The following is a 15,983-nucleotide window of genomic DNA, read 5'->3' as shown; positions in this document are numbered from 1 at the left end:
TTGCATATACTAAAATCTAAGAAAATTATAAGAAGAAAGAGGAAGATGTCAAATGGTTGAATGACAATAAAGCTGAGTCTGTTATCTATTTCTAACTAAAGCTTTTCATAATACATCATTTGTATATTTGTAGTATTTCTCCATTATTAAGTACCAAACATCAAGCTGAGGTTTCTGTTCTTTAGATTTGAAGAAAATTAAATATCAACATAACCAGACGCACAGAGTAAACCATTGAATGTGTGCTGTTTGTTCTGTGTGACATTGAGATGGCATCATTTTTCTATTGAGTGTGTAGGGGACCATAACATTTTCTTTTTCTCTGTCTTACTGTAAAATTAAGACTAAAATTAAGTTCCGAGGCAACATGAAGGTGACTCCATCATTTAGTAGTGAACATATTCGCCTTACATGCAAAAGATTCCTGCTTTTAGAATGAGAGAAGACATAAACCCAGCCTTAGGGGGTCACGAGCCCAGGTAATCATTTATGTGCCAGAAGGGGCATCCAATGTGAAATCTGTGCCAAATCAGATATGCATATCCATCGCTTGTGGTCGCCTCTTGGGGATGAGCCAGCAGGTGAAAATACCTCCAACATATAAATCCAATTTATTCAGTAGTGATTAGTAGTGATGTAATTTGTTGTGATCTTCTCTGTTCTGTTTATATTTATATACTATACCATATTATCTCATCTTTTTATCACTAATATTTTGGATAGGATAATATTGCCACATGTAACTAACTGCACAATTTTCCATTTTAAACCCTATATATTATTATTTAGAAAATTTTAAAAATTGCATTAAGGTTTTGAAACATTAAATATTCCATGTTTCTTTAAAGTTATCTACAGTAATAAAACATAATAATAATAATGTTTTAGAAAGATTCATTTAAAGACTGTTCCAGTGTTTTTATACAAAGCCACGGAGTCTTTTATGTAAATGCCCTTTATATATTTCCTACCTTTGACATATTTCTGCGAGTGTATGTACTGCCAGACTGGTTTTTCGGACAAGAGTTTCCAATCAGCGTTCAGGGATTTTGTGGGCGGGGCCTGCGGTGAAGTCACTACCCCCCCCCCCCCCCCCCCCCCCAAAAACCTTGTTGATTGACGCGCACCAATGGCTCCTCCTTGAAAGTCTTTTTTTCCCTCCCCCTTCGTTTTCCAGTGTAGTGCGTTGATTTCATACCAAAGTCATACTTAACATTCCACTTATACTGTCAAACCTCTGAGAAATATTAAGGAAAACAACAGCGCGCCAAAATATAACAAAGTTACTGAATTGATCAGTTTCCCCCACTGAGGAGAATAAGCTGACTGCAAGAATAAAAAGGTAAGTCTTCCACAAATGTTCCCTCTTTCTGTCCACAGCCTTTTTTCTGGGGAGTTTTTTCATGCCGCTTGTCTCGGTGAAGTTTTCAGATCATTGTCATTTTTTACATTTTTCCGCGGAGCTCCCTGCGTTGGGAGGGAAGAAAACATTTGCAGTTTGATACTCTATTGTGTTTGACTTTCCCAGTGTGCATGGATATCTTTGACAGCCTATGTGCAATCATATTTCCACCGGTAGCCCGCTCATTGGCACATACTTTTACCTAAAAGAAAAAAAAAGAAAAGAAAAAGGTTTTCTCGTTTGACAGAAGGAAATGGGAAAAACATGTTTGTTTTCTGTCCCGGACAGTTCATACCTGGATCCAACTCTTCCAGCCTTGCTCCTCAAGAAGAATCCAACAGTTTTACAGACAAGCACGGAGAGAGACGATTTGGACGAAAACGTTTTAGAGGAATACACAACATCAGCGTGATTTGGACCTCTGCATCACTAAGGTAAGACAGCTTCTTGATTAGGAAGCGTGGTTAAATAAATTCTGGAGGTCTTGTTGATGCTTCCTACATGGAATTACAAATACAGAGTAGTTTTCTTGATAACGCCTAAACAAACCAAGATTATCTCATATAAAAGTGTGTGTGTGTCAGCTCAGCTACGTCTGCTTTCGCTTTAGCTCTTGCCGGGCAGACTGTGAACAACATTGCAGTATGTTAATACATTTTTAAGACTAAATTTAAATCAAGCATTTTTTTTCATCAAAACACTCACAAATTAATATGAATGATTTTTAAATGGTTTGCAATGAATCAAAGTTTTAGATTAGAAAACCAAAGCTTTTTTTTTCACTCACATCTGGAATTACACCTTAAATCTAAATTTATTTATGTACATGCATATTGAGGTGTACAAGACTATGCAGTGTAAACCACAGAATAAAAGTTGTTATAGAAAGTAACTATCTGTCTAATTATGTAGTTCTTTGTTCTTGACTTTTTCAAACGTGGCATGTGATGATACACTGCAAAGTCCTTCTAAGTACATAATTCATAGGTGAAGATTTGAGATGCGTGGATACGTAGCGAGCTAATTGTATAATTATATGAGTGCCACCTCAGGCTACACCTGCTATACAACTGTGTGTGGTTAGTAGAGACCTAGGCGAAAATAATATGTGTCCGTTTTGACAGAGCCAAACGTTGGCACCTCCTTTATCCTAAGTTTGCGCGGTCATATGAACTGCACAGTTAAATCACTGACAGTCAACACGTTTGACTCAACGGCAGAATGCGGTCTGTCAGGTTGGTCGCTGTTAGCAGAATAACCTGTTAACGTCTGTTACTGTTTCCTCTCCAACATTTCCTAAAATTCAAGGCAGAAGGAAAGCCTTTCTCTTTTTTTTTTCTTTCACATCATTGTCTTTCATAAACACAGTTGTAAATTAAAGTATGACATTGATTTGGTGTAGCCCTTTAAGCCCGCTCTAAAGCCTTTTAAAGCAGAAGGATAATCGGCTATCAAATAGGGTGTCTCTTTTCTTGCTGTCACGTTAGGTCATGGTTGAGAAGCCAGATCTCCAGTTTGGGGCCTGCTTAAGACCTACATGTGGAAATGTTCTGAAATGAAACACCAACATGAACAACCAAACAATGTGCCCTTGGTAAATGAGACATGCCAAGATGCCTAATAATAGATTTTGATGCTGATGGGTAAATCTGGAGAGGATTAAGCATTCTGCTGTTCCGTCAGATTCTCTTTCATTGTTTTCATGCAGCCTGAATACATCAGGCCTCCCACTGTACAATGTGGTCTTTTCTTTTCCTTGAACATACTTTATATTTCTTAGCAATTGCGGATTCAGCATTTACACTTTGTACTTGTGTAGGAGTTAAATTAAGGGAAAGTTTTATAGCTTTACCATGTCACGGAGGTCAATTAGATTACTTGTGGTAGTATCCCCTAAAAGTGGCTGTTTTCTCTCCTTTTTTCATCCCCAGCTGTGTTCCTTCGGGCTGTTTATTAGAGGGAAGAGTTAATGAGCATGTGTTCTCTTCATTAGGGTAACAAATCAATCCCCTTATGTTTTTGATTTTTCTTTTTAAATATGCTTAATCAGAAACTGTAGCTACTATAGGTATTTCAAATTATTTGTGGTGTAGGGCTAATTCCAGTGGTGAAGTGCATCCTGTGTTTGCGCTGCAGAGAGTTTACTTTGGATGCAGGTCTGTTGACCGTTTGTCAGTAGCAGCTTCACCCGTTTGTGTCAAACCCACAGAAGACCAGCTAATGAGCTTTTGCCCATTTGTGCAGACATTGGTCGCTTTTTAGCACCAGTTTCAGAAGTTCTCGTCCAAATGGTGGACACTTTTGCCTCTGTCAACCCAGACCTGAACAAATACCACTTATGTCTGTGCGGTGAGGACGCAAAGAGAAAAGCCTGCAGCTCTCAGCAGAAAGGCATTAATGATGATCTGGATTACAATATGCAGTTTGACACTGTCAGCTAGTAACGGCTGGACTGAGCTACTTGTTGGAGTCATAGAGCCAAAAAAGAAAGTGTCAAAATAGAATTCACTTTGAAAGTCCTCAGTAATGCAATTTATCAACATTTTATTCACATTAATTCACTGCACATGTTTACATATCCTCCAAACCATGAGGTTTGAACAGATAAGCTTTCTGGCCTCCTCTTCAGACCACTGAGGGGAGGAGCTGGGGAGTGGCTGAGAACAGAATACTCTTTGTGTCAGATGTCCCCAAGTTGCTAAAGGTTTTAGTTGTTCTTCCTCTGGCAACCAAGAGTTAGCAATGTTCCACATTTCTTTACTCGAAAGAAGAAGTACTCAGAAAGAAATGTTATTTGTGACAATGTCTGTCTCCTCTCCAGCCTCCATTATAAATAACAGGAGGCTTACTCCTGCACTGCTTCATAAAGTGTGTGTGTGTGTGTGTGTGTGTGTGTGTGTGTGTGTGTGTGTGTGTGTGTGTGTGTGTGTGTGTGTGTGTGTGGCCTGTGTCGCACTGGAGCTCCAGTGACCCAAGGGCACTCATGTGAAACTCCTTTAATCCCTCTGCTCAGTGTTTTGGGTTGGGGGATGATCTCCCTCTGCAGCACAGTTCATTTTAGTTGCTCCTAATATAAAACATCACAGGTGTAGTCGTTTTTAGGCTGATTAAACTTTTGTCTTCAACAGAAGAACAAGTTTAACCTTTGGGTGTGCTTTTTATGTAAGATTGGAGTTTTTTTTTCCCTTGTGATACAGCTCGTATACAGCTCTGATCACAGCCGTGGCTGCTTTTAAATGCCTTGTGCCACGATTTATACGGTTGCATGAATTATTGGCTGGTGCATTCTGCTGCAAAGTTATGCATGTCTTAAAGGTTTCACAGATTATGGCTTTAAACCGCTCCTCTCACCACAAAATGACCAATTCAGGCTAGAATGGCTTCTCTGCTACGTTCCCCAGAAAATTTCCGATTAAAATGCTGATTCAGGCTGTAAAGAAGAAAAAAAAAAAGCTCTCTGGCTTTCTGGCCCTGCTTTGTGTCAGTCTTTCCCTTTTCAGCTGGATTAGGCTTAAATCTCTGAACGTGTCACAGTTCAAGGTAGACCAAATAGCCAGCAGCATCCAGTGTTAAAATAGAACAACAAATGAATGAATCGGGCCTTATGTTCATGCTGTGCCTTGACGTGTGATACTCATTTATCCGCCTTAGACTCTGTGACTCATAGGAAACCAGCCACCTCTTTTTGCCTCCATGCAGCATGTTAGTCGGTTTCCATGCTATGTGAAATGATTAAAAGAAAGCAATAAATAATAGTCATTTCTCTTCATTTTCATGGTGTAAATAATCGAGGAATGTGTGCCAGACACTTCCAGCTCAGATCGCTTTCTTTTCTGCGTGCAAGACGTTATTCTGAGCCTTATTTTTTTCCTCGGGCAGGCAGCTGGTATCAAACTGCAAATGTCTGACTTGACAGAGTGTGCATGTGGTACGTGTGTGTTCATGTGTTTGTCTTAGCTTTTCCCTCTGCCTTTCTTTCTGTCTCTTGCCGTGTGAGCTGTTGGCCGTCCAGCCCTCCTCTCACTCTCAGCTCTGATTGTTTCCTGAGTGCCTTGCCAGATAGGAAGTAGGAGGAAGTTATTGGAGGAGCTGGAGAGAATTTATTAGGGCCAAACACAGACACAGAAGGGAGAGGGGAAGGTGGTGACTGATTTTTTTTTTCTTCTTTTTTTTTTTGGAAGATGGGCTCGTGCTTTCATGAGTCTTAAAAAGGCAGTGGTGCCTTCAGCAAACGCAGAGAGCACACAGCTTGACACTTGTGCCAGCTCATCACCTTAGATTTATCTCCTAAATGAAGGCGCTGCAGTTAAACATGTGCATATGTGTGTTCTGTGTAAGGAGGAATAAGGCCATGTTTCTAGCTCTTGTCAGAGAGCAGCTTTCCTGGCCCGGAACCTAAAATGTTTTCTTTATCTGTAATCTGACCTTAGAGAGCAGCTGCTCCTTCTGCCGCCAAGACCTGTTGTTTCCCCTGTTAAATGTGTGTGTGTGTTTGTCAGACTGTTGGTGTGTGTGGTGGGGGTCTCACTTTGAACGAGAGCACTGACCCTACAGCTGTGAGCACCCTTCAACCTTAACAAGATGTGTGCTTCTCTAATGTGGAGGAGTTTGGGTCTGTGATTTGTAACTGTGTATACACGAGACTTTAAGTTCAGTGGAGGTGTGTTTTACTCCCAGCTAAGCGGGGGGGCTTATGTCTGCCAGTAGGGGCCTGTTCTTTGCCAACAAGTGTCCCAACTCTTACAGCAACTAAACAAAGACTTCATTTATAACGACAGGAACAAATCTTGTAGTGTACAGATGGAAGAATATACAATCCGACTGTGAGCAATGACAGAGAGACATGCAAACACAACAGGCTTGATGGATCAACAGTGGAAGAGACAGATTTGAAGGAAATCTGTTAACAATCTGCTTTGGGACATGAGTCAGTAGAACTGAGTCATGGGGTGTACAGAGATGTGAACAGATGAAGGAAGCTGATCCTTTCATGGTGCTTTGTTTGGGCTTTATCCGAAAAAATAAATAAATAATACAAACGATATGCACTACCCCAAGTGGCCAAATGAATCAGATGTACTGACATTACAGCCGAAATAGCGTTTTGCATCCTGGTATTCAGCTAGTGAGGTTTATAAATAACTTCATTCTATAAAAAAATTATGGCTGACACACTGAAACAAAATCCTAAAGCAAATGCGCGTGTTGCATTACATACACCTTCATTTTGATAGGGCATGTAGAATTTTTTGTTTAAAAAATAAAAGGAAAACATCTGTAAAGATATATTGCAAATATATCTAATGGCTGTGTCAGATATCTTGTTTATAACCTTGGCTCCAATGTGTCTTCTACTGTTTCAGTCCTGTGGACCAGGTTCAACTTTTTAATAGTTGCTGTTAAAGGCTTAAATATCACAATGGCAAAAAAAAAGGATGATTTCTGTACCAACGTATTAGAGATCACAGAATTCATGTTATATTTACTTCAGGTGTTTTTAAAATTTTAAATGAGTTACATTTACAAGATTGTGTTTTCTACCTTAAATTCAGAGTAGGAGTAACCAGAGTAGTTGATGGTTTTATTATTAAAGCTTCTAGTGTATTACTATGATCCATCCTGTCTGGTCTTTACTGCTTAAAAAAAAAGCAGTAAAGAAATTAAGAATTTATTTTTATAACATTTTTTTTTTCAATTTTCAACAGAAAATGTACTTGCTGCATTGACTTCATTCTCCATCTAAGCCTTGTTACTGGCGTTTTACACAGCCAGAAACTGCAAGAAAAATAAATGTATTAATTAAAAGTGATGAATTTGTCAACAGTTCTCATGACAATTTTTTTTTTCACGGAGTGTGCAAATAACTCATAAACAGAGAAGTTCAGTGGAACCAAAACGGATTCAAATGGAGTCAAACATTATGCTCGTCACATCGACAGCAGAAAGTTGAGGGAAAATTTCTTCCTGCTCTGCTAAACCATGACATGCTCCCTCGGATTTAACAAGTACTGTCATTGTGAAATGGGCACTTGTAATTGGTCGGGAGGGCATTTAGTTTCATTTTTATTGAAATAATTATTTTGAAAATAGAAAATAAAACCTAGTAAAATACTTATCATGGGCTGTCAGGATGGGTCCATTGTTGAAGTCGGTGGGCCCAGGACTCTTAGGCTGACCCACAATGCTGTAGACTGTTTAGAAAAGATGCGTATAGCCCTCTGTCACATCCCTAACTTTAGCAGAAAACAAAGAAGAAGAAAAAAGATTTGGCTCCTGTACTGCTGTGAAGAAGGGTTGGCTAGTCAGACCAAAATATTTTTTTGTATATGGCTATAAACAAGTAATTTCCATGACTGAATGTTAGCATAGGGGTCTATGGAGTCTGATGATCTTTAGGAGCCAGCCTCAAGTGGCCGTTAGAAGAACTGAAGCTGTTGGCTTCATTTTTTTTAAGTTGTGGTTTTGTTTTTTGGGAGGCCTTTCTGTGACACGTGTAACCTGGGCGTTGAAATAATAGTTTCCCTTATTGCTATACAGCAGAAGCTTAAAGCTTAACTTTGCACTTGTAAGCTATTGGACACATACTGTGCCCTTCTGGTACTTACACTGCTGTCCTAGCTCAGTGGGCTCACATGGCTCTCACGGTGGGATGTTTAGTCTCTGCTAAAATGTATTACTATGATCCATCCTGTCTGGTCTTAAACGTCTTCGAGGTTCGACAGATGTTCTTTTCCCACCGCTGGACTCGAGAGGAGATGTTGCCGTCAGGCCATAAAAATCAGACATGACAGAGAAAGTTTGACTCAAGGTCTTGCCTCACTGTAGTCTTGGAATTCCGCTGCGTAAGTAGAAACCCATCTGGTTGGTCCATTTGAGAGACCCAAGATGATATCATGTTCAGTGGAAGATAAATTTGAGGAATAACAGACAACAAATAAAAATGTGTCAGCTCTGCCTTTTCTGTTTGACTAAATGTTATCCTACCAACTGCTGAATGCCAAGACACCTATTTCGTTTTTACTGAAAGAAACAGAATCTGTTTTCCGGCCTGTAGGTGTTTGTAAGTGATTTCCTCCATTCTGTGTGACTTATGGATTCCCTTTCCTGATTAAGGCTATGTTGACAACTTTCCTCAAGCAAGCCAGCTGAGAGTGACTCAGTAGAATTTCTGGAATTCATTGGTACATTTTACCACACATAGCCCTCTCTCAGAAGAAGCAGTGCCAACAAACTCCGGTCATTTCGTAGATGGAGCCGGAGCAGAGATAAGCCGATTGCTGAAAACAGAATGTAATGTGATCGCTGGGTACAGGACTGGGAAAATGGGTAGAGGGATTCTGGTGCATGAATGGTGCTGTTTCAGTGACTGTGCGAGCCACATAGCTTTGCAGTGTTATTTACATTCCTGCTGCACATTGGAATTCTGTAGCATGTTGGTCTCAGAGTCCCATGGCCTGACTCCCAGACAGAGGGAGGGGAGGTGTGTCCCTGATTTTTATGTAAAATGTGAGAGCAGTGTGTCATCCAACCAGGGCACATTTTAAAAAAAAGTGTTTCCATCTGGCAAAAGATCTAAAAGTCTTACACACAGTTTTGTACATGGGAGCTGCTGGTTATTATCAGTATCAGTTCCATAACAGTTTCTCAATTGTGCTATAAAATGTCAGCAAATTAAATGAGCCAAAGTGTGTCACAATTGTCTAAGCTGAATGGAAAAGAAACAGAAATCACCCTTATAAGATTTATATTTCATACTATGGTTTACTCATGAAAGTGACCACTGTCTCATTTTTGTCTCACACAATACAATTGATTCATTCTTAAGTAAAATGTTAATTAGGCCATGATATTAAAATGGCAAGCTTGCCACCCAAATAGCTCTGACCTATTATCGATGTAGGACCTTTTGATGATAGTCCTGCAGTTACTGGTACTAGGACAGAAGTAGGTGATCCTTTAGGACATGTGGGGTTCAAGTGGTACCTCCATGGATCGGGCTTGTGTAACATGCAGATGCTTACTGGATTGGGATCTGGGAATTTAGAGGCCTGGTAAAAGGCATGAGCACTTTATTGCTTTCCTTGAGCTGCTCCTGCCACACTGCAAGGTGCGTTCTCCTGCTAGAGGAGGCTGCTGTTGTTGGGAGTGCCATTTCAGTTAAGGCTGTGTTTGGTGTGCAAAACCAGAATGATGTCATTCACTTTAATTTGTATTTAATTTCAAGCCCAAAACATTAAGGATATTCCTTTTTAAATCTCATGTAACAGGAAAAAGAACTGTAAATTATTCGAGTAGAGAATGAGGAACTGAGGATTTTCTATCACCTTTGCTTCACAAGTACTTATTGCTCATCGAACATGCTCATTCAGTTAATGCCACTCAACATCAGTCAACTGATTTATTTTTTCTATCAACACTGAGGACTGTTTGTATTTTAATCATTGCAAGTTGTTACTATGCTGTGGAGTTTCTCACCCAAACTGGCTCGAAGGGACATTACAGTGCATTGGTGAGAGATCTTCTAATTGAATCAGTATGTTAATTACAACTGCTTTACTGGTATTTTGGGAGTAAATCATGTTGGACAACTAAATCCCAAACCTCCTCATGCTGACTCATTTAATTGGAGCTCTCTACAAGTATGAAACTAGCTGTTGCGTTTGAGTCCATAAGACTGTCCGTCCAACATTTATCATGATGTCGGGGCCATTGTCCTGACTTAAATCCCGTGACTCCACTCGGAGATGTATTGAAAAATTGCTCCACTGACAATGCCCTCCCTCTAGTCTGAGCTCTGAGCGTCACAAAGTGGGAGCGTGTTCACTGCTGATGTTGCATTCCAGCTGGAACAATCCCACTGTTTTCCAGACTCCAAAGTGGACGCCTAAATTGGACCCCCCTTCCCCCCTCCAAAGTCCCCCCCTAGTCCCCCCCCCACCCACCATACACACCCCTTTTCCCCCTCTGCTCTAAACCTACCATCCAAACCACCCACCCACCACCCACTCCTCCTCCCATACATGCATCCCCTGGTCTCCTGTCCTTATTTGGGTAAAGACGTTCTGAGTGCTCGTTGGAGGGGAGGGAGGGGAGGGTGCTGGGTTGACACAAGGGAGGCAGGAGGAGAAACAGTGAGCACTCGCAGCCCTTTCTTAATAAGGACATGTCTGGAATTCAGGCCCCTCTCTTAGTGAAGAGCCTCTCTTTTGCAGCACCTCACTTGAACACGCTCTTGTGAGCACTTGGAGCTCCATTGAGGTCGTCGGATCTGATGTTACATTGAGCGCTGTTTGCGGCTCTTCACTGCTCACAGTGCAGAGGAGGTTCGCAGTGTTTTCTCTGCTATAATTGGAGATAAACAACAGCAGCCACCTCTCCCTCCACGCCTCCCTAACTGTGCCATCAGCCTATGATTACGGTCTCGGCTTTACTGAGCCCGTTACCCCGCAGCACCTGCGCACACATTAATGACATACTTTGAAAGACATCTTCACACCAAGCTATATGACCACCATATGCTATACTTGAGATTGAGATAGACGTGTATTGAAGATTGCATTATTGTTTGTAGAAGTGTACCTTTTGTGCTGGTTTAGTTTTTAATTTGTTCCAATGCGGACAGCGTGACAACAAAGTAAAAATCGCACTGGCGAAACTCTTGTGGTTGTTTCAGTCTGCTTACACATTTTATGGTTTTAGCTTCTAAAATGTAAAGATGTGATGCTAGAATATGCCATGTATTATAGTAGATTGATTATTTTAGGGTTTTGAGATGTTGGTGAAATAAAACATTGCACTTGAAATCATCATATTTTGCTGTTGGAAACCATAACGAGCATTTCCCAATGTCTTAATTTATCTACCCACATGACATTGTAGGCCCAAACTTTTTTTATTGTTGGTTTGTTTTCCACTTCTTGTTTTGTTTCTTTAGCAGTGCAAAATGTAAGAAATCATCACTTTTTAGAAGTTAAAACCAGATTTTTTTCTTTTCTACATAAGTAATTAAATGGCAATTCATAGTTTATGAAATGGTTTTACACAAGTCAGTGCAGGGCTTTCTAATTGTTTACTTGCACACATTTTTGATTCTTATTTATCAGTAAAGTATCACAATTTTGCGCGCCCCCCCCCCCCCCCCCACAAATTGGCTGGATAGATTATAATTAAACTAACCCCAACTCTAGCAGTCACTGGGAGCAGTCCAGCCCAGTGATTCGTGAGGACTGAGATCATTTGAGCTGTTGATGAGTGCTCAGTTTCAGTGTTGAGTTTTAACACCGTGACCCTGTCTCAAAGGGTCCACCGTAACCAGGACCCTCTCAGCTAAAATTAGCAGCTTGACTTGTGGATATTTCTCAAACTCTCGCTTTGGTTCAGTGTCAAAATTAATGTTGCATGTTGCTTGTGGTAGAATTTCACTGCAGGAACAGTATTGCCATACTCTATTCACCTTTGATCTTTTGTAATTCCTTTTAAATGATGATGGGAAGGGAATGAAAGCATCACTAATCCTTCGCCTCTGCTTTTCACCATCAGGCATTTTGTTATAGCTACAGTAATTGTAAAGTGTGTGTGTGTTGTTCTACGTACTGATGAAAAGCATGGAAAAAGAAAGCCTAGGAGAGATTCCTGTGCTCATGAATGATGAATTTCATACATTATAGTGTATGTATAGTATTTTTTTTTTTACATTTATATTTAAGTTTCTTCTTGTTAAAAGGGAGTTTATTCTCTCTTGTCTCATCAAGTTCCTCGTAGTGTGTTGTACCGTTGTTTCCATTTGTGAAGTTGTAGTTTCTTTACCTTGCAATATAGAGAGGATGTTATAAATGTCTTGGCTGTAAAACTGCCATTACAAACAGGGGTTTTATTCACTATTGTTACTCATTTATATTTTCACCTGAGAATAGAAATGTTATGGGTTGATTTTTATGCTATTATGATATCCTGCATTTCTAAACCTCGTAAAATAATGGTCAGTAATGAAAAAAAGAATTGGCTGGGGTCTGTATTTATCCATTATACTTTATTTTTGTCAGTATCTGCAGAAATGCTGAAGCAGAAACATAAGCATCCTGGGAGGATAATGGTTACCTCATAGACTTCCATTTTAGAAACAATACAATGCTGAAAAGGCAGCTTGAAAAATACTTAAGAGCCATGCCTGCAGTCAGCCATAAGCCAACCACACTGGAACACAGTTCCCAGACCACAAGAATTCTTTGAGGCCAGCGCTGATTAGTGAGGTCTTTAAACTTCGTTTTATGGAATATCTTGAATTCATTTGACCATTTCAGAGACATAAAATCAAGGAAATTATCATAATGATTACGGGTTGCATTGTTTATTCTTGCAAATTTAATGACTGCAATAAAAAAAAAAAACGTCAAAGAAGGTAGTGGCTGTATAGATGAACAACATTCCTTTTTCAAGGAGATCTTCTTTGCTCAAGTCAAATGTTTCCAGTTGTGAGGATTTCAAAGAAAAAAGACAAATTTGAGATTTGAGTCAAATTTGAGTTGTCTTAGATTTAACTGAATTGATTGAGTTTTACTAGATATCTCCTCAAGGTTATCTGGTGTCTGTTCATAGAAGGCATCAAGTCAAAATTTATTTTTTTTGAAGCTCAGCAGTGTTGCTTCATAAACTCTAAGAACAATGTAAGACAGTTGTTCACTCCTGACTCATTTGCCTGCTGCTTAGCACATATCACAGCGAGTCCATCAAATTCATGACCTCCGCACAAAAATAAGACAATTTTATGTTGGACATTTTATGTGTGTTGCCAGATAATGCCACATGTCCTGTACCTTTGCTTAATTTGGACATTTAAGTGTAAAGCTGGGACCAGCATGGATGCCATTGTGTAAACAATGGCTTTGATCTAGTAGAAGATCAAACTTCTACTATGGCAACATCTGTAAATTCTACTAGGTGAGGTTTTACTGGGGAAAAAATATATAATAGTAATAATAATTATAATAGTAATAGGAACTGAAGTGAAACATTGTGCTTCACTGATTTGTTTTATATTCTTTTTTGGCAACAAATAAGGGTTAAATTATGGATTTGGCAAAACAGACAATACTTTTTCAATGAGCGTTTCCAAATAACGCTGGACTAACGATAAACTGTTTCTACATTTCCTCAGACCCTTTAACTTGCTGTTTGGGTGAAAAACACTGTTTGTTGGGTTGTGATCTGGTGATGATCATAAAAATTGCGATCAGTATGGGACTTGTAAAAATGTTTATGCAACTGTATTCAACAGATCACCTACAGATCCTTTGATACCGGGGCTCAGGGTTGGGCCCAGGTGGAGCCGCCACAATTGCGTCCAACGAGTGGAGTGCCAACGGTAGCCCAGAAGATGGGCTGGACGGGGACAATGAAGACAAGACCATGGACGGGGATGCCGAGGGTGTGTGGTCCCCAGACATTGAGCAGAGCTTCCAGGAGGCCCTCGCCATCTACCCTCCCTGTGGAAGGAGGAAAATCATCTTGTCAGATGAGGGAAAGATGTATGGTGAGTTCACTGGATAACTGCCAGAGTAACAAAAGAACAACAATTACATGGAAATCCACTCCATAATGAATGCACGAAAATGAGAAAAACATTCATTCCACAGAGACTTGTGGCTAAAAGAAAACAAACACTGGTAATACTTTCCTGAAAAGAAATGAGAAAAATACTTTTCTTCTTTTTGCGCTCAAAACTTTGCTACAGAATGTTTTCTTTCCACTCAGAGCTCTCTTTAACAAGTCTGTACCTGTTGTGCTGTGACCCAGGGGCAGGTTCTTCCAGTCGTACCAGCACTCTCAGAGCTGGTTATTGCTGTCCTGAGAGCAAATCGGCTGCTCTCCCATTGATTTACACCTGTCTTTTTCTTCAGAGTGTTTTTATTGCTTTGGGGGTTTTTTTTCCCCTCCTACTATTTCACAACCTGTCCTTCTCGACATTATGTTGTTAGACACACAACCTCTTTGTCTTCTTTTTATCTCTGAACAACATCTTATATACTTTTTTTTTCTTAAACACACTGGTATCACTGGGAGAATTTTGCCTTTAGGTAACCGGTTAAAGCTGGTTTTCAGGAGAACTGTTGCGTTTGATGCAGGATGGCTCAGTTAAATTAGCAATAATTAGCCCAGCATGAATCGAGACTCAGAACAAAAACATCACATTGGCCTGCTGTTCTGCCGAAGAGTTTAAACATCCATATGGTTTCGGAATAGTTGCGCTGTTTCCTGCAGCGTGTCCATTAAATTGCAGGTGTTGAGCCCCTAATGTCCTGAAACGCTCCAGATGGATATGTTGGCAAGGCCTTCCGTAGACTCACTCGCATGCAGGTGTGGGAAATTTAACACACTTGTCTTTGATTATTTTGATCGTACTCTCCCATTCCTAATGTCGAGACTGTTTTCTTAATGAGATTTTATTATTTTATCTTGGAAATGTAGCTGAAGAGCCATAAATGTTGAATGCGAGAAATCAAGCTGGTTTTTTTACGTTTGTACTTGCTGTGCCCTCTTTTTGATTTTGCTAAGTTGCAGTGATATTTTTTTCAGCATTGTAACTCAGCCCCCTTGTGCTTAGTAAGAATTTCCTGCCCTTTAATTAATGTCCATCAAGGCTCTAAAAGTTTAAACTTATTGTAGCTTCAGTGCAACCATAAAAACCATCAATCATGGCCATCAAAATGTCAGAGGGACTGTGTATCTTAGAAGCATCGGTGTTTGTTTCTTGTGTGGCTTTTATTTGCTTGACGTCAGATGGGATTCTTTTGGCATGATTCAACCAAGATTGAATCTTATCCTCATTTGTTCAGCAGATTCGGATATTCAAGGACAGGCACATACCTGAGATTACTCAGCCACTGCTGCAGCTTCTGTTGTTACTCTCAACCTGCCTTAAGGAACAAAGTAGTCATGAAACGCGTGGTGGATTAAACGATTACTCAAAACTTATTAAAATTTTTGTTTGCGTAGATGAATTTCTAATAATTAGTTTATCAAATATTTCTGACATACTGCTTTTCTTTTGGATAATTTTAAATTGAATATTTTATGGTTTTGCTGATACGCTAAATACGGTTACAGATTAATCCGCCCGAAAAAAGGAACATTTTAGCATGGATTTAACAAATAAATGACATATACATATAGTGTAAATAATGTAGTTCAGTTTGCTCTCACTATGTGATGGCACAAATTATCCCAAAGATCTAAATTTTTATGTAGGTGTCTAGCGCACAGGATACACCTATGCTGATACACTTATGACAGGTTAGTACTGGTTGACAACAAGATTGGTTGGGTTTTATCCAATGCGATTTAATTTTATATGCGATTTATATTTTTAATTTTTATATGAAATCAAATAACATCTATCAACTTTTTATTCTGGCAGATTTGAATATCATGCATAAACATATACATATGATATAATGGGAAAAATATTGTGACATATTTCTACTAGGTGCCAGAGCTAGTTTAGAACATGCTTTGACTTTTGCACACACATAAACTTTTGAAGCATTTTCAAATTTACCCAAGTAAATTTTTATTCCACTTTAGC

General features: G+C 39.5%; 1 protein-coding gene across 7 annotated transcripts in view; it reads left to right on the top strand.

Annotated features, from left to right (window-relative positions):
• Window positions 1-1,161: 1,161 nt before the first annotated feature.
• Window positions 1,162-15,983, top strand: part of tead3b (TEA domain family member 3 b) — a 31,009-nt gene continuing 16,187 nt past the window's right edge. For 5 of the 7 annotated variants that reach the window (XM_085407408.1, XM_085407406.1, XM_085407407.1 and 2 more), the window contains exons 1-3: window positions 1,163-1,342; window positions 1,691-1,836; window positions 13,677-13,931. In XM_085407408.1, the coding sequence (XP_085263534.1) occupies window positions 13,808-13,931 (124 nt within the window). In that variant the 5' untranslated portion in view covers window positions 1,163-1,342; window positions 1,691-1,836; window positions 13,677-13,807. Of the gene's footprint in view, window positions 1,343-1,690; window positions 1,837-13,676; window positions 13,932-15,983 lie in introns of those variants that run through there. The other 2 variants (XM_085407405.1, XM_085407409.1) reach the window with 2 other exon arrangements.

This window comes from Rhamphochromis longiceps, linkage group LG5, assembly GCF_057381845.1.
Source record: "Rhamphochromis longiceps isolate RC_006_pf linkage group LG5, R_longiceps_female_GT1.1, whole genome shotgun sequence".
NCBI lineage: Eukaryota > Metazoa > Chordata > Actinopteri > Cichliformes > Cichlidae > Rhamphochromis > Rhamphochromis longiceps.
This window is presented reverse-complemented; position numbering and strand designations above follow the sequence as displayed.